General features: G+C 41.8%; 1 protein-coding gene across 4 annotated transcripts in view; it reads right to left on the minus strand.

The window, feature by feature from the left end:
* DACH2 (dachshund family transcription factor 2) overlaps nt 1-16,632 on the minus strand; it is a 303,182-nt gene that overhangs the window by 124,490 nt on the left and 162,060 nt on the right. For 2 of the 4 annotated variants that reach the window (XM_060270328.2, XM_035113841.3), the window contains exon 3: nt 12,555-12,626. The exons of the other annotated variants lie outside the window; for them this stretch is intronic. In XM_060270328.2, the coding sequence (XP_060126311.1) occupies nt 12,555-12,626 (72 nt within the window). The remainder of the gene's footprint in view (nt 1-12,554; nt 12,627-16,632) is intronic. 4 annotated transcript variants of the gene reach the window in all.

Raw genomic sequence — 16,632 nt, forward strand, 5'->3', positions numbered from 1 at the left:
TTTAGTGTACTTTATTAATGCATAGTGTCTTTTTTGTTGCTGGTTTGCAGTTATGGTACATCTTACAAATAAATTAGGTTCAAAGTTAAGGAATAGTTCCTTGAAATAAGGAAACAGTGGGGTAGGCTAGGCTGCTGCTTACAGAAACCAGGGGAGGTCTTGCATGCACCTGTTTAACTGGAAATGAACTGAATTGTTGTAGAATACTTCAAATTCCATGACCCACCCATACGTTTTGACGGGTCAGTTTGTTTGGAAGGTGCCTTATTCCCTGAACCATCAAGGCAACAATCAGACAGAAGGCGTTATCAGTGCCATCTCTACACTGCCACCCAAATGCAACCAGAGATGGTACTGCTTCTTTTCAGCTCAGCTTGATGAGGATCAATGGGAACTGAGGTTCACATAAAACTGGTTATAAATTGGCCCATTTTCAGGCAATCAGACTACAGATTGGGACCAGAGAGACAACATAGGAAGCAACATAGGAAACTGCCTTATCCAAGACAAATCATTGGTCAATCTAGTTCAGTAGTGTCTATTGACCTTCAACAGTTTGTCAGGATTTCAGGCAGATCTCTTTCCCAGCCCCAGGTGGTGAAACTAGGGATTGAATTTGGACTCTTCTGGGGCCTGGAAGGCCCCATGTAGCTAAACTGAGATTGCAGCCGGCCCTAAACTTCATGGCCTGTGGTTGATGCTTGAAGAGAAGCACCTCTTAAATGCCCACCAAAGGCAGAATTAAGCAAAGCGTGACTCTTTCCCCTACTGAAAACAACAGGATATAAAAGTGCTTCAATTCGACTGGATTGCATTCTTATTTTTTGAATATCACATAGTACAAAGGCATTTCATAATGTGGGTCATCTATTGAAAACAGACAGAAGATGCGTCTCTTTGCTAATTCAACTTCAAAGTTTATTCTCTAAAACGTTAAAAGCTATTCAACATCAAGTTTGGGCCTAATGACTTGCCAAATTGTATTTCAATCAAAGCCATTGTTTAGTTTAGAAGAAGTCTTCTCAGCCAGTGCATTTGAAAGCAGTTAGCAGTTTCTTTTAATCTATGTGGGGGTTTTTTAAGTCAGAAAGCCAATTATTTAATTGAAAATTTATTGGGGGGGGGGGGTAAATTACTCCCAGACTCCCAAGTCTTTTATGGAGCTGATTTCAGCAACTTTTAAAGGTGTTCACATTATGGTGAACAGAGTTGTTTGTAGTAGGGAAATGTAACTGTTATTAACAGTGATGTTAGGCGATTCTACTGGAATAGACATGGACAACTTAATTTCATGCACTTTTATCTAGACACATTCCTCCTACCCCCAGGAAACAATGCGTGAGTTAATTGTCTCAATTTACCTCATTGGGTTGAAAAAGACTGAATAAAAAATAAATAAATCTGAATATCAAACATCCATTAGGTTAGTGAGGAGTTTCAGACTATTAAAAGTAAGTATCCACTTTATTCTTCAGGAGTAATGGGACATAAGTTTGACAGTTCATTGTGGCCTCTGCCAGGTAAAGTAAAGTAAATGAGCTTAGACAGACAGACAGGCAATCTAGCCATCTAAACAATAAAGCTGGACCAAATATCTGCCTTCTACAGGAACGTTTGTCCTCTACAAATGTGGTGGTGGAGGAGGAGTTATTAGTTGGCTCTCAGGTGGAGTTAGAGGGAAGGGATTTCAAGACCTTTTGGGAGGCCAGAGACATTTCCATGGGTAGACTGGAATGCCACTTGAAGCAACATAGTTGTTTTTCCTTTTCCTTTTTTTAGTTAAGAAAGACCCTTGTCATCCAATATTTGAAAAGAACCTTGCCCATTCAATGAAAAGTCTTAGTATTTCATCCCTTAAAAACCAGATCAATCTTTGGGGGTTATGATTATGGCAGCCATATGCCCTACTTTACAGATGATACAGCTCTGTTTGTAGGAGCTGTCTATTTGAAGGGCTGTCTGGTCCAAGTCTGGTTTAAAGATAAGAAATCATTAGAAGGGAAAGTAGAAGCCTTGAAATTGGCCCATCAACAGTGAACACCAGGACAGCAGACTGAACAACACACAGTTTCCGCCACTACAGTGAGATTATTACTTTTTTATAGATGTGTGAATTGCCTTCCAAATATATGTCCCAAGGCAATTTGTAGGTATATGCATAAAAAAAAAGCAGAATTAATTTTAAAAACCGGTGAAGAACCACCAAGTACAATTTTAAAAACACGACAAAATCAACATCTATAGCAAATACCTTTTCATTTAGCTGTAAAAGCTTGTTGAAAGAAAAAAATGTCTCTAATTGTTTCTGGAGGGTACATAGTGGGCATTTGACATATCAGGAATACAGAACAGCGGCAGCCACACCGGAAGTCTTGCTCCAGAGGTTAGTGTGCAGCAGGCGTCTGATATTTTCAGGGAGTAAGTATTCTGCAGAACACTGAACTACTGGGCCTATAAGGTGGTGTCTCAGGTAACCTGGCCCTGACTTGTATAAGGCCATATACGCTATGAAGACTTTAACTTTGCTGGATAGCTGATTAGGAATCATTGCAAATCTCACAAACAAGGTGCTATATGCTAGCAGGAGTTTGTTCCCACAAGCAACCTAGTCACTGCTGCCGCTGCCTCTGAACCAACCTCAAGAGTAGCCCCTCCATGGAGCACATTGCAGCAATCCAACTTTGAAACTACCAATGCTTTGAGTACTGTGGTCAAGCTAACCCAGTTCAGGAAAGTCTGTACCTGCCTTACCATCTGAAGCTGGTAAAAGGCACCCCTAGCCTATAATGACACCAGTGATAGAGTCGGATCTAGTAGCACCCCCAGACTACACACCTGCTCCTTCGGGGACAGAGATATTCTGCTCCTATTTACAATGGAATAGTTACCTATACATATGAATTAGCATGTGCAAACTGAGAATCGGTAGCCTCTGCCTTTTTTTGGCAAACACTTTCTCTCTCTTTTTCTGCAACACAGTAGTCATCCTATCTTGGCACATAGCTATCCAGGTTATCTTTATCTTAATTAACCTAATCCTTAATTAAAAAACAGTTTACACAACGTGGCATAACATATTCATTTAGAAATAGCAAATTAAGACATAATGAAATGATCAAAATAAAGATAAAATCAACATATTTTGAAAACCAAATATACAAAATAAAACTGTGCCTGGGTAGGCGTCCCTAAACTAAACAATTTTAGCAGGTGTGGAAAAAATACACAGTGAAGGCACTCATACTTTGGGTTAAGTACGCTTCAGGTTGAGTACTCCGCGGACCGTCTGGAATGGATTAATCCACTTTCCAATACTTTCAATGGGAAAGTTCGCTTCAGGTTAAGTATGCTTCAGGTTAAGTACAGACTTCCGGAACCAATTATGTACTTAAACCGAGGTACCACTGTATTAGATAGAAAGTATTCCAACAAGTTATTTGCTTTCTGACAATTAAAATAAATTCCATTAGAGAATCAGAAGGAACCTACTCCAGAAGAGCAATGGTGTACTTAAAATATTTAAAACAATAACTCTCTCTATGTGTATACTATCTATCTAGCTATCTATCAACTATCTATCTCTATACATACATATATACATACATACACACACACACACACACACACACACACACACACACACACACAATTTAACCCTTGTTAACATCTAATTGGATAGAGTAATGTCATGCACCACTTATTTCTACTCTCAGTGTGATATATTATGCAAAACAGCCTTTTCAAATTATGATTAAGTTCTTCAGTGGTGCCCATGTTCACACTAAACCCACTTATCTTAAATATTATCATTTCCTGCATGGTCAGTGGCCTCAGAGAGGGTAAGAGGAAGGTGGTAAAGAGATTACAATGTAGTCAAGTCTAATTGATAGATATCTGTAATAGGAAGCGCCGGGGAGTACTTTGGATACATTAAAGGAAGTCTGATGCTAATAGAATTGAACAAAAGTCAGCCGGAACAAAAGCAAAGCCTACTTACATTTGTTGAACAACTCCAAACGGATCAGTGATGGGGGGATTAAAAATATTACTTACCACAGACTGCAGATCTCTTTTTTTTGGCATCTATCCGAGCCTTATCGCAAAAGCTCAGGGGCAGGGGAGATAATATATGGAACAATGAGGAAGCCCCCCTACAAATCAGGCTCGCTAATATACCACTTGCTTGGCTTATTTCAAACCTGAGATGTGTGACAGAGGCTTCACACAGTACCTATAAGAAAGAACTGCTGCTAAGTGGTAGAGCACATGGCTTGCGTGGAGAAGGTCCCAGGTTCAATCCCTGGCATCTCCATGTAGGGATGGAAAACTCCCAAAACACTAGAGAGCTATTGCCAGTGTAGACAATGTTGAGCTAATGGACCGAAAGGCTAACTTAGTAGGAGGCAGTTTCCTGTGTTCCTATATGTGTTCTTTCTGAGCAACTACAGATATTCAAAGTCTGTTTTCCTAACTTTTAGTAGAGTGGGATGAGTTAGATCTAGGGATGGGGAATAAAACTGGTTTAGTTCATGTTTAAAGGCAAACCTAGAACATCTGAACTTTTAAAAACAGTATGTGAACTGAAACACAGTCGTCCTTAAGAAATTCACACTTCTCTGAATTTTGCAATGCAGTTCTCCAGCTAAGCAACTTGTAAAAAAAAGTGTGTGTGTTATGGTAAAGTGTGCATTAAAAATGCATATATTGCTGAAAATAACGTACAGTAATGCAATATATGGGGGGAACTACTTTGCAAAGATGTATATTTAATTAAAATCTTTGTTAGATTTTTTAAAAGATCCAAATCATTGCGGAAATTTGCACAACTAAATTAAACACTGGAACAATGAAGAGACTTGGAGAACTGAAGCTGATAGATTTATCTGCAGTTAAATTTGCCTTTTTATATATATTATAGTTTTTTTCATTTTAAATTTTATTCTAGCTTTTATACTTGATTCACTTTGATCACTTTGCAGGTCACAAGTAAAAAAACAATGGAAACATCATGAAACAATCAATCAATCAGGTTAAAATCTAAAAGTTGAACCCAGGCAACCAAAGGCTTTTTGAAAGAGTGAAGTCCTTAAAATAACATAGTGTTAAGGTCTAATGACACTTGTCTAGATAAGGCATTCCACAAAGTTGGTGCCCTCATAGAAAAGGCCCTGGTCACAGTGGGTGCCCACTGAATATTATTCAGCAATGACACACGGAGAAGGAATGGAGTGTCTATGGGCACACAAACTGATATCTAAATCCATATTCTAAGTTACTGAGATGCTCAGTAAGTTCTAACCTGGAGTGGGGATCTGGAGTCCTCCAGACATTGATGGACTACAACTCTCATCATTCCTGAAACTTTCTAGGCAACATATGGAGAGAACATTGGCCTGAAGCCTCACTGCATCAGAAGTAGTGTGAGAAGAAAAAGTTCATCCCACTTGCACTTCCTCCCTTGAAATTCCTTCAGAACAAAGGTAGAGAACCTCTGACCCACAGGGCAAATTTGGCGTGCCAATTCTCATTTGGTCCATGAGGCCATTTCCCTCAAATCACATCCACCTGCCCCACACCTGATGTCATATGTGATGTCAAGTTGTGACGGTAGATATTGGCTAGATCAACTGCTCACATACCTGAACTCTGCAGAAAGCAGGACTTCTCTCTTTACTTCTCAGTGAAGGGCAGATGGCTTGAACAAACCACCTGTCAGTTACCTGGCATGATTAGGATATCAGTTAGCCCATGGAGTGAGGATAAAATGCCAGCCAGGCCAAAAGGGTTCCCTAACCCAGCTTTAAAACATCCAGCTCCCCCATTTCCAGGGCAGGAGGGAGCAGGATTGCCAGTTGTTAAGTCAGTGCTCCATATAGCTCCTTGGTCTTCTACAGGGTTCCAGGCCACGTGGCCCTTCATGCAACAAGTGTGCTTGAAGCTAAACAGTTCCAGGTCAGGTCAGTGTTTGGATGAGAGACTATCTGGAATTCCCTGTGTATATTGCTATGAATTCCAAAGCATAAGAAAGGGAGGCTATATAAATATATACCAGAATAAATTATGCAAAATAAGCACTTTTTAAACATAATTTTGTTTATTTCACTATATTTATATCCTACTTTTCCATACAACATACACAAAATGGCTAACTGATTAAAGCAACCAATAAAAATGTCACATGAAAACCATCGTTATGATAAAACACCGAAAGCAGCATTGATCATTCACGGGAAGGCATTTAAAAAGCACAGCAACCATCTGAGATTAAAAGCCTGCAGAAAAAGACAACTTTAGCTGTTAATCTGGGGTGGGGGTATCCTAGAGCATCAACTTCCACAATCCAGGCACTGCCATGGAAAAGGCCTAAAAAACCCTCTAATGGTGGTCAGATAGAAAGAGAACAGCTCTGGTGCTGGCCTTAAGAAGTAAGGTATAGCCCCCAGATCCTGCACACTGCAACTGCCATCAGCTCCCACCCACAACATCTGGAGAGCACCAAATTGGCTACCCCTGGTCTTAGCTTATCCCAAGCCTCGTTCACTGAAAGCAACAAGAGTTCAAGACTTGAGAGCAATGCATGCCCTCTAGCCCTGTTCCCAAACAGTGTGTGCTTTGATTAGCCCCACCCTGTGGTGTCCATGGGTAAAGCATGAAAATGTGCAGGAAGGGGGCCTTCACACATGCAGCTGTTGCACAAATGCTTCCACATGACTTGGAACCCTGATTTTGTAGTATTCCACTTCACATAGAAGCTTCCCTAAGAACAAAGGCCCCTGTGGGCACTCATACAATGTGTACTAATACAAGGAATGCCTAAATGCAGCGTGGTGGCGGGGAGCACAGCTGATCAAGCGCAGGGCCATAGCTCAGTGGCAGAGCACATGCTATGTATGCAGAAGGTTCCAATTTCAATTTCTGGCATCTCCAGGTCAGACAGCTTCCTATGTCCCTACAGGGCTTCTTTGAGTCACTTGAATGGGACTCTGGTTCTAAGCTATTAAACAACCAGTTGCAGGATTGCACTTCCTTATAGCATGTTTTCTTTTTGCTCAGTCTCCAGGTGTTAAGTAGAGATGGCGCAAACAAGGATGCAGGACCTTCCCCCCAACATGCTGCCCTCCAGAGGTCTTTGGACCTCCGACTCCCATCAGCTTCAGCAGCATGGCCAATGGTCAGGGATGATGGGAGTTGTAGTCCAGCAACATCTGGAGAGCACCTGGTTAGGTAGGGAAGGCTGCCATAATTAGACAAAGACACTGAGGGCAACACATTTAGAAGATTTCAAAGAGAATCTTCAAATGTAGGTATTTAGTCGCCATAATAATAATAATAATAATAATAATAATAATAATAATACCACTGCTGACTTTCATTGTCAACATGGCCATAGGATAGGGCTAATTATTACCGGCACCAGAAGCAGCTTGTGATTTTATATTACATTGAGGTAAATTACACTGGAATTAGAGTGGATTACTTTTATCAAATAGGGAATAAGCTGTTAATTAACTCCCTGCTGTAGCAATCTCTTTCAGAGCTTGCAACTGTTATTAGCTCTAGATTAAACTGTTGAATTAATTTCCCACTTACTTACTATTTCAAGAGGGGTTTTTTTTAATTTACCTGGCAGCAGCTTTAATGGGAAATTGTATTAGTGAGCATAAATTGTTTTCTCCCCCTTTCCTTCCTATTTTCCTTTTGGTGGGGAGGGTAAACAGTTTGTGGTAATGTTTATGAAGTCGTTTTGTTTGAGCAATATATATGTGTGTGTGTATATATATATATATATAATTGTAGTTTTAATTAGTGCACGGTTGTCAGAGTATTAGGTTTGAGATTACATTATGGCTTTTGGAGAAAACAAACACTCAGGTAATCCTCACATTAAGAATAAATTTACAAATGGGGGAGGGACTCTGTTGGTGTGACTGTGTTGATGTGAGGGGGGGCAAACAAAGTCCACTGTCTTTCAAAGTAGCCTTTGGGGCAGAGCCCAGCCTTCCCCAGATTTCTGCCTCCAGATGTTTTGGATTACAATTCCCATCAATCACATTAGGCACCCAGTGGAGGCTTCTGCAGTGGGGCAAATGCCACGAGCCTCAGTCTGCCCTCTGCTGGCACCCATCTGCCTGCCAACTTCCTTGGTCTCCTTGGTCTTTGTGTTGCCCTTGTGGAACTCAGCAGGGAGGAAGATGGGGAACAAAAGTAGTATTTGTTGGTTCCACTTTTCATTGGCTCCGGCTCCAATCTGGAGGGATAAAGGGAAAGGGAGGTCTACCACATTCTGTCTGGGAAGTCTTCTCTCCCAACGTCAAAGGTGTTTTGTACTTTAGGCCAACCAGATTATTTGGGCACATCAGGCAGAAACTTCCACTAGCAGCCCTCCCACTCCCTGGCAGTTAAAATACAATAAATTTATAAACCAAGTAACTAAGAACTTGCTACCTTTTACAACACCCGAAGTCAGATGCCTTAAGCAGTTGCCTTAGTCTGCCTTATGGCAGGACTATCACTGCCGACCTTCAGGGCAAAAATATAACCAGCTGGTTTCAATAAATAAATTGGGGGTGGAGAACCTGCAACTTTCCAGATGTTGTACAAGTCCCATCATATCAGTCTATTGGCTGGGGCTGGTGAGAGCCCTCGCCCCAAATATCTGGAGAGCACCAAATTGGGAAAAGCTGAGCTGTACAAAAGCTCTTCCATGGATATGCCAGTCCCATGAATGTACCTAATTGGTCAAGCCAGTTGGAGGATCTGAAGCAAGGCTGCAAACCCTTTGGTTCTTCTGTTTGTGAGAAAACATCTTAAATGATCAGCCTGAAGCCCCATCTGGTCCTTCATTCTATGATTCTGTTTCAGATCAATAAGGGAAGCCTGCAAAGAGGACACAAGCTGCAGCAGTTGCCCACTTCTGTTACCCAGCGACTGGAATTCAGGAGCATGCTGGCAGTGATTATAGAGGTAGTATATAGCTATCATGGCTAGCAGCCATTGGCAGATTTATTCCCATGAATTTGTCTAATTCCCTTTTAAAGCCATACTAGGTGGCGGTCATCACCACACTGAGCATCAGTACAGTGCAGTGCAGTTTCCACCAGCCTGGTGCCTTCAAGATACGACAGGGAATGATGGAATATGAGGTCCAAAAGGTCAGGGCAGCACCAGGGCTCTGGTGCTTCCAGGGCTCAGTCATGAAGCATTCTCAGTGACGCCAAGACACTCTCTCAGCCTAAGCCCCCATGAGGACATGAGGGAGCTATGTATACCACCTTGAGGTCCACAAAGGAAAGTCAGAATATGGGTGCAGTAATCAATAAATAAACTACCAACAGCCTTTTCTGCGGTGGCCCCCTGTTTATGGAATGTTCTCTCCAGGGACGCCCGCCTGGCATCTTTGTTGTTTATCTGAAGTCGCCAGGCAAAAATGTTCCTCTTCTGCCAGGTCTTTGGTTAATTAAACAATCTATGGCTTTTTAAACCTTGTGTGTGGAGTATTGTTTTCGTTTGGCATTATGGTATGTATTTTTGTGGTTTTATATTGTAAACCGCCCTGTGATCCTCAGATGAAGGGCAGTATAGGAAGAAAAATGAGGTGGAGGAGGAGGAGGAAGAGGAGGAGGTGGAGGAGGCAAATCTGTGGTCAGTGGACCATAAATAAATTATATCCACATTTGTTTATAAATCTAGCATAACAAACCTCTAATAAAAGCTTGATTAGACATCTCCTCTTCATTAGCACTGTGGCTGTTTTCACAGAGAACCCTATGGGGGGCACATTAGTCGCCCATCCCCTAACTGTAGGGGGGGTGGCAGAAAGTGGTGTACAGTGGAACTTATTAAAACATAAACAGAAGCATTAAAACATCAGTTGGAATTGTTTCAATTAATTGCAGCCTCATTTTTACAAAGATTTAACTATTCATGCAAATAAAAACAAAATCAGAAATGAAATGTGTAGGGAAGGTGGAATGTGCTGACACACAACATAACTTTACAGCCTTTTAAAATACAAAAGTAATTTTAAAAATAATCGGTTTAAAATAGTTTTTTATATATAAATGAACAAACCCCAAAACGAATAGTGTCATCCCCCCCTCAAATTACCCTTTTATTACATAGTTTCAATTAGCAATTTCTCCCCCCTCATAAAGGTACAAATTGCTCTTCTCTTTTCTCTGGAGGAAATTATAAGATGATAGAAATACTAAAAAGAAATCAACCAAATGCTAGACTTAAGCTGAAAGCATACATTGTGCATGTTTGACAATTCCTGCACAGTGCACACATGAGATATGTCCCTTGGCTATGGTTACACATAATATTCTACCCAAATCCACCCATTGCTTATTGCATTTAATATACACAATACTTAAGAATTATAAACAATTCATGTTTTCAGTCTGAGCATGGTCGTGCTTCCTTTGAAGTTGTTAGGAAATAGGTTGTGGTATTACTTAAAGCATTTATGCTGGAACATGCAGAAAATTTTGAGGTTACAGGTGCACAGATGACTTTGCCCAGATGCTACGTGGACACATCTGGAACCTAAACAATAGATTTATTCTCAGTTTCTTTATAGTGCAAATCTCATGGGTCAGAAGGAAAGGTGGCATTCACAAGTAATAGTGCTATATGCGCTGTCAACATCGAGTCAAAGGATTCATGATCCCAAAGTGTGCTTCCTGACAAAAAAAAAAGAGGGGGGTGCTTGGCTTCAAACCATGAACCCACCATTAGGTCTTGCAAACTGTATGTGCATTCATTCCACTCTGAAGTTCTGTGGCTGCTAACACTTCACGGATAGAACTATAGCACTAAGTGGGTTTCTCCAATTCAGTGCTGGGAGCAATTCTGAGCTTGGATTAGGGATCTTAGTGTGCTCAACACTGCATGATGTTTGAAGACCCACGGCACACAAGTAATTTCTACATCAGCTGTTCCACTTCTTGACTTAAACATCTGCCTCCAAATCAGTGGCTGTCAATATGCTCAGCAAGTGGACATAAATCAAGATCGAAATGCATGGAGAATGCTGTTCTAGAGCACACCGCAGCATACACACAGAGAGATTTTAATGCGCTTTCGGAGGCAGATGACTAGGTATCTGGCTTACTGGCCTAGTCAGTGCCACAATTCTCCCTTTCGGTTCAAAAGGTCCTGTGTTCAATTCCCACATAAGTTGTTGAATAGAGGGTAAACGGAGCCATGCTTTTTAGAAGCTGTGCCTCAGTGGCACAGCACATCCTTTTTAAAAGCCCCCGATGCTATCCCTGGCATCTATAAAGAGATGCTAGGAAATATTCAGGTCTAAAATCCTGAACGGCTCTCAGTAGGGCACAGAGTAGACAACACTGAGCTAGATGAACTAGTGGTATAAGGCAGCTTTCTACATTCAGAAGAATCTTAGCTCAAAGGAAAAGCATCTGTTTTTGATGCATGGGTCAGTCTCCATGTCTCAGTAGGGCTTGGAAAGACTCCAGTCTGAAACCTTGGAAAGCCACTGCCAGTCAACATACGGTATGCTGCGCTAGATGAGTCAATGCCTGACTTGATATAAGACAGCTTATGATGGCTGCATCACAGCTGGATCTATGGGGCCTCCTGCTCCTCATTAGGAGTGCTGCAACCTTCCATTGCTTGCACCACTTGCTGGCTACTTGTGCCCTCCATATGTGTGCACCTACCTAAGTCAGTCCATGGCATTAACAGAGCAATATAGACATGGCCACCTGGATACTTAAGCTAGCTGCCATCACCAAATTTTTAGGTACATGCACAGCACCTAGAAAAGCCTGGTCCAAGTAAGTCTAGCTCCTATTACACTCCACCTTAAGACTATGAATTCATATACAGTGGTAGCTCGCAAGACAAATGCCCTGCAAGACGAATTTTTCGCAAGATTTGCGAAAAATTCATCTTGCGGATCGCGGTTTCCCATAGGAATGCATTGAAATTTAGTTAATGTGTTCCTATGGGCAAAAAAAGAAATTTCAATGCATTCCTATGGGAAACCACGATTCGCAAGATGAATTTTTCGCAAAACGAATTGACTTGCGGAACAAATTAAATTCGTCCTGCGAGGCACCACTGTATATATATTGTAGCTTCAACAATACCAGCTTCATATCCCTCCTGTTGCTTTGCTTAACCTCCAGCCAGCTAAGAGGCTCTGGAGGAACTTGTTCAGTATTTTGGGATATTCTAGTTGGTCGGTCAATATAAAGTTATTGCCCACCTGTGGGTTTTGAAATTTCTCAGATGCACAAACACAGCTATGCTTAAACAAAAACAAAAACCCTCAGTAAGTTAATAATTATTGTGTATAAGAAGTGTTTCTTTCCATTCACATCTTAACTGATTGCCAGGTCAGCTACACCAAAGCTTTAAATTCAAGTGGCTACAAGTTAGAATCATTCAAGGGTAACAGACAGAAATCATATGCATATGCAGGAAAACACACATGCTTTTTAAAAATAAAATATATATGCAAAGTTATGTTCCAGAGGAGGGGAAAAATGTATGTGACACAAGATATAAATAGGAGTAAACACCTTGTATTTGAAGGGTCTTGAGCTCTGCAAACTTTATGTGGCTTTCATCAGGGAAAAACAAAGTTCTTATATCTGGAAAGAAAAACACTGTTAAAAGCCTTTACATAATATTGAATGGGAACACTGTCTTTTTGTCATTTTGCCATATATACAGATAGAACAAGAAGAGGTGGGCATTTCAGATCTGGAAGTCCCTGCAGGAGGAAGATTTGTTCATTCACAGGTGACTAGAGAGCCTTTCCACCCATAAGGTATATGGTGGGAAGTTCTAGCGTTGAGCTGAATTTCTCAGAATACTATTTATTTATTTTTCTTAGAAAGCTTCTGAGATTTTTCCTTTCTTCTACCACCACTCCTTTAAAAAAGTAAGGCCACTTTGCAGAGTTTTCCCTGAATATTTTCCAACATTTTTTGGTATAAGTTGTCATTTACCACCACCACCACATTACCCTGGGGTGACACTAGGTTCTGGTGCAGGATGCCAACACAGTCACTGCTACTCCCACTTGCTGTGGGAAACAAACAAAAGATACCATCAAAAAGAGACAAAATAAGTTATGCCACTGTCACTAGTAATGGTGAGCCCTACCTCCAATAAATGGTTGGATAAGTTATCTGCCTGCTGAAGAACTTTGGCAAAACGTTCCTCCACCTCCAGCATGACTCTTCCCAGTTTCTCCAGCACAATAACATGAGAAGAACCTACTGGATCAGACCAATGACTCATCTAGTCCAGCACCCTGGTCTCACATTGGCCAACCAGATGCTTGTGGGAAACTCTTACCGTAAGCAGGACCTGAGCAAAAGAGCACTCTCTCCTCCTGTGGGTTCTAACAACTGATATTCAGAAGCAATACCACCCCTGACCATGGAGGTACAGCTCAGCCCAATGGCTCAGCTAGTACCCATTGATGGCCTTATCCTCCATTTCCACAGGTAAGGTGGAGAATTCTGGGAAGCCACTTGCACACAGCTCTAGTAAGAACTCTTTGTGTCAAAGCCAATATACAGATTCAGAAATACCTGTGGAATGTGGCCTTTGGAAGAGAATGTGGCCCCTGTTTAAATGTTTTTGCTCAAGAATGCCTATCCAGACATATAGAAGTTACATGTGTAACTTATTTCTTCTTCTTCTTTTAGCTAGTGTTGATTTTAATTTTCTTTTTAATAGTTTTAAATACCCTATTTAACTATTTTTTACAGGTAATTTTAATGTTTTATTTTATATTGTGGTAGAAAGCATAGAGCTTGCTGTTTTGCAATCATCCGTTATATAAATTTTGTTAAATAAATTAATATATGGCAACAGTTTGCTGCAGTTCCCAGTTGTAAGCTATTCTACTATCCAAGACCTGCTCTATACACTCAATGTCCTGCGGTTGGCCACTTTGCCATTCCAGGCTGGAAAAGCATAGCTGGAACATAAGACTTTGATACCCTATTAATGTTATTCTACTGAGAGTGGTACTGAGCAGTAAGTACTTATTGTTTATAGATCTCATTTGAATACTGTATTCCAATCGCATAATTTGAGGTTTGCTAGAGGAGAATCTGGAATTGTTGACACTCATAGATCCAGACCCCTTCTCCTGAATGACACCACCTAACAGCAACTGTTCCAGAAAACCTCTGGCTGGCCTATGTCTGCTTGTTGCATGAGTTAGGAACACTAAAATTTCAATGATGTCTTTAAATTTGAATGGTTTCAAGCTGTTGTAAACTCCTGAAGCAATCAAAAATAATCTGTCATGGGACTGCTGGGTATGTGTACATTGCGCCATGGCCTGATCTGATGTCAGATTTATTGGAGGGTAAATTATGTCATTTATGCATCAACTCACAGGAGGAAATGGGGAGGGGGAGCAATCCCTATGCAGTTAATTTAATAATAGAGTGGAAAGCCACGGTTACTGTTTCAGGTACACCCGCTCTTTCAGAGCAATGGCTGGCTCGCGTCAACAACAGCAACCTTTGCTTCTCAGAGCCATGGGATTAACAAATATTTAGTGGAAGTGGGGGGCTTTGAGAGACGCATCCAGAAGTGGTTGAACCAGGAGCAAAGGCCTCTTCCACTGGGTTCTGTTGTGCAGCAGCTGAATCCTACCAGCCTCCTTTTTTCACCTTTCTGAAACTTTCCTCTATCCTCAATCTGGTGTCTTCCAGATGCTGTTGGGTTTCTACCCCCACCCCCATCATCCTTCTTAAGAACTGTCAGGGTGAGCTTGTGTCAAGCTGGGGTAAGAGGACAAGGCTGTGGCAAGTCTAAACTTGAAGTATGCTAATAGGTCAGAGAGTATCACATGACCTATGAGTATCTTTGGTTAGATCAGGCATCCCCAAACTGCGGCCCTCCAGATGTTTTGGCCCACAACTCCCATGATCCCTAGCTAACAGGACCACTGGTTGGGGAAGATGGGAATTGTAGTCAAAAACATCTGGAGGGCCGAAGTTTGGGGATGCCTGGGTTAGATATTGCTTTGCTTTTCTGGTTGGTTTCCCTGCAGTTACCTCCCTTGGCTTGCTGAAACTCCCTTAAATCCTAGGCTTAGGATCCACTGCATGTGTAAGTCACTCAGCCGCTGCAGATGCCTGATTTCTTTCCCTCCTCTCACTACTCACTATGAACATTACAGGCATGAGGACAAGTCCTTCAAAGCCCACCATTAATAACAGAAAGGTTCTTCAAAGTGAGAACTGCCTCCCTCCGCCAGCAGCCTCTCAACCTGGCCACATCAGAGGGGCAGCTGAGACAGCAAGGCTTGCTCTAACAGTCTGGCATCTGGCTTCCCCTCTCCACCTGGTTACGAGTGAAATAGCAGCACCTACACTATGTGCTTTGCTGAGACCAGCTGCTGTTTTGCTCCCACCTTCCCAGAACTGCCACCCACAGCAGCTATCCTACTTGTGTGAAGATCCATCGAGATGACTACATCATGGGCAAACAAGAGACAGTGAGCCCCCTCCATTGGCCTGGGTGTGACGTGACCAACTCCCATTGGACTCCTCACCTATTCAGAACTACACACATGGGCTGTCACCACAATGATGCATCATTCTGTAGGTGCTGAGACTTCACTTTGTTCATTTTTCCTCATAATCGTTCCACTCATGGTTTTTATTATTATTTTAATTCCCATCTATGAGATAGGTAAAGGTAAAGGGACCCCTAACCATTAGGCCCAGTCGTGACTGACTCTGGGGTTGCGGCGCTCATCTCGCGTTATTGGCTGAGGGAGCCGGTGTACAGCTTCCAGGTCATGTGGCCAGCATGACTAAGCTGCTTCTTGCGCACCAGAGCAACACACGGAAACGCTGTTTACCTTCCCGCCGGAGCAGTACCTATTTATCCATTTGCACTTTGATGTGCTTTCGAACTGCTAGGTTGGCAGGAGCAGGGACCGAGCAACGGGAGCTCACTCTGTCGCAGGGATTCGAACTGCCGACCTTCTGATCGGCAAGCCCTAGGTTCTGTGGTTTAACCCACAGCGCCACCCGCATAGCAGGCCATTAATTTAAATGGCAAGCTGCCTTGAATTCACTGACTAGAAAGCACTATATAGATGCCAACAACTAAACAAGGCTGGAGATCCTAACCCCACTTACCTGGGAGTAAGCCTCACTGAATTCAATCGGACTTACTTACGAGTAGGCGTTGTTAGAATTGAGCTGTGTATAAATAAAATATGAGTTGTTGTATACCCCCTCTCGGAATTATACCATTTTCACCCCTTATCTCCTCTCTCCATTTTTTAGCCTTTTACAAAGGGCAATATAAAATAAAGTCCTAAAACGAACCAAATCCAACACAAACCACTGAAATTCTGTTCTCCCTATTTAGGTCATCCCTAGGTTGGACACTCACTAAATTGGCAGCGACAGGCCCTCTGATATTTCAGTACAGCTTCCAGAGAAGATTGTACATCTGAAGTGACTCCTGGGGGGTGATGAATTCATATTTGCTAAACAGATTAGCTGAAATAAGCATAATAAATGAAAGTGTTTTGTTTTTAAAGAAAAGAAAGAAAACAATTTCACACTAAAATGCAGGCTTGACTTATAGGAAGTGGCAGATCCAATG

Source organism: Zootoca vivipara, chromosome Z2 (genome assembly GCF_965207765.1).
Source record: "Zootoca vivipara chromosome Z2, rZooViv2.hap1.1, whole genome shotgun sequence".
In the NCBI taxonomy this organism is placed as follows: domain Eukaryota; kingdom Metazoa; phylum Chordata; class Lepidosauria; order Squamata; family Lacertidae; genus Zootoca; species Zootoca vivipara.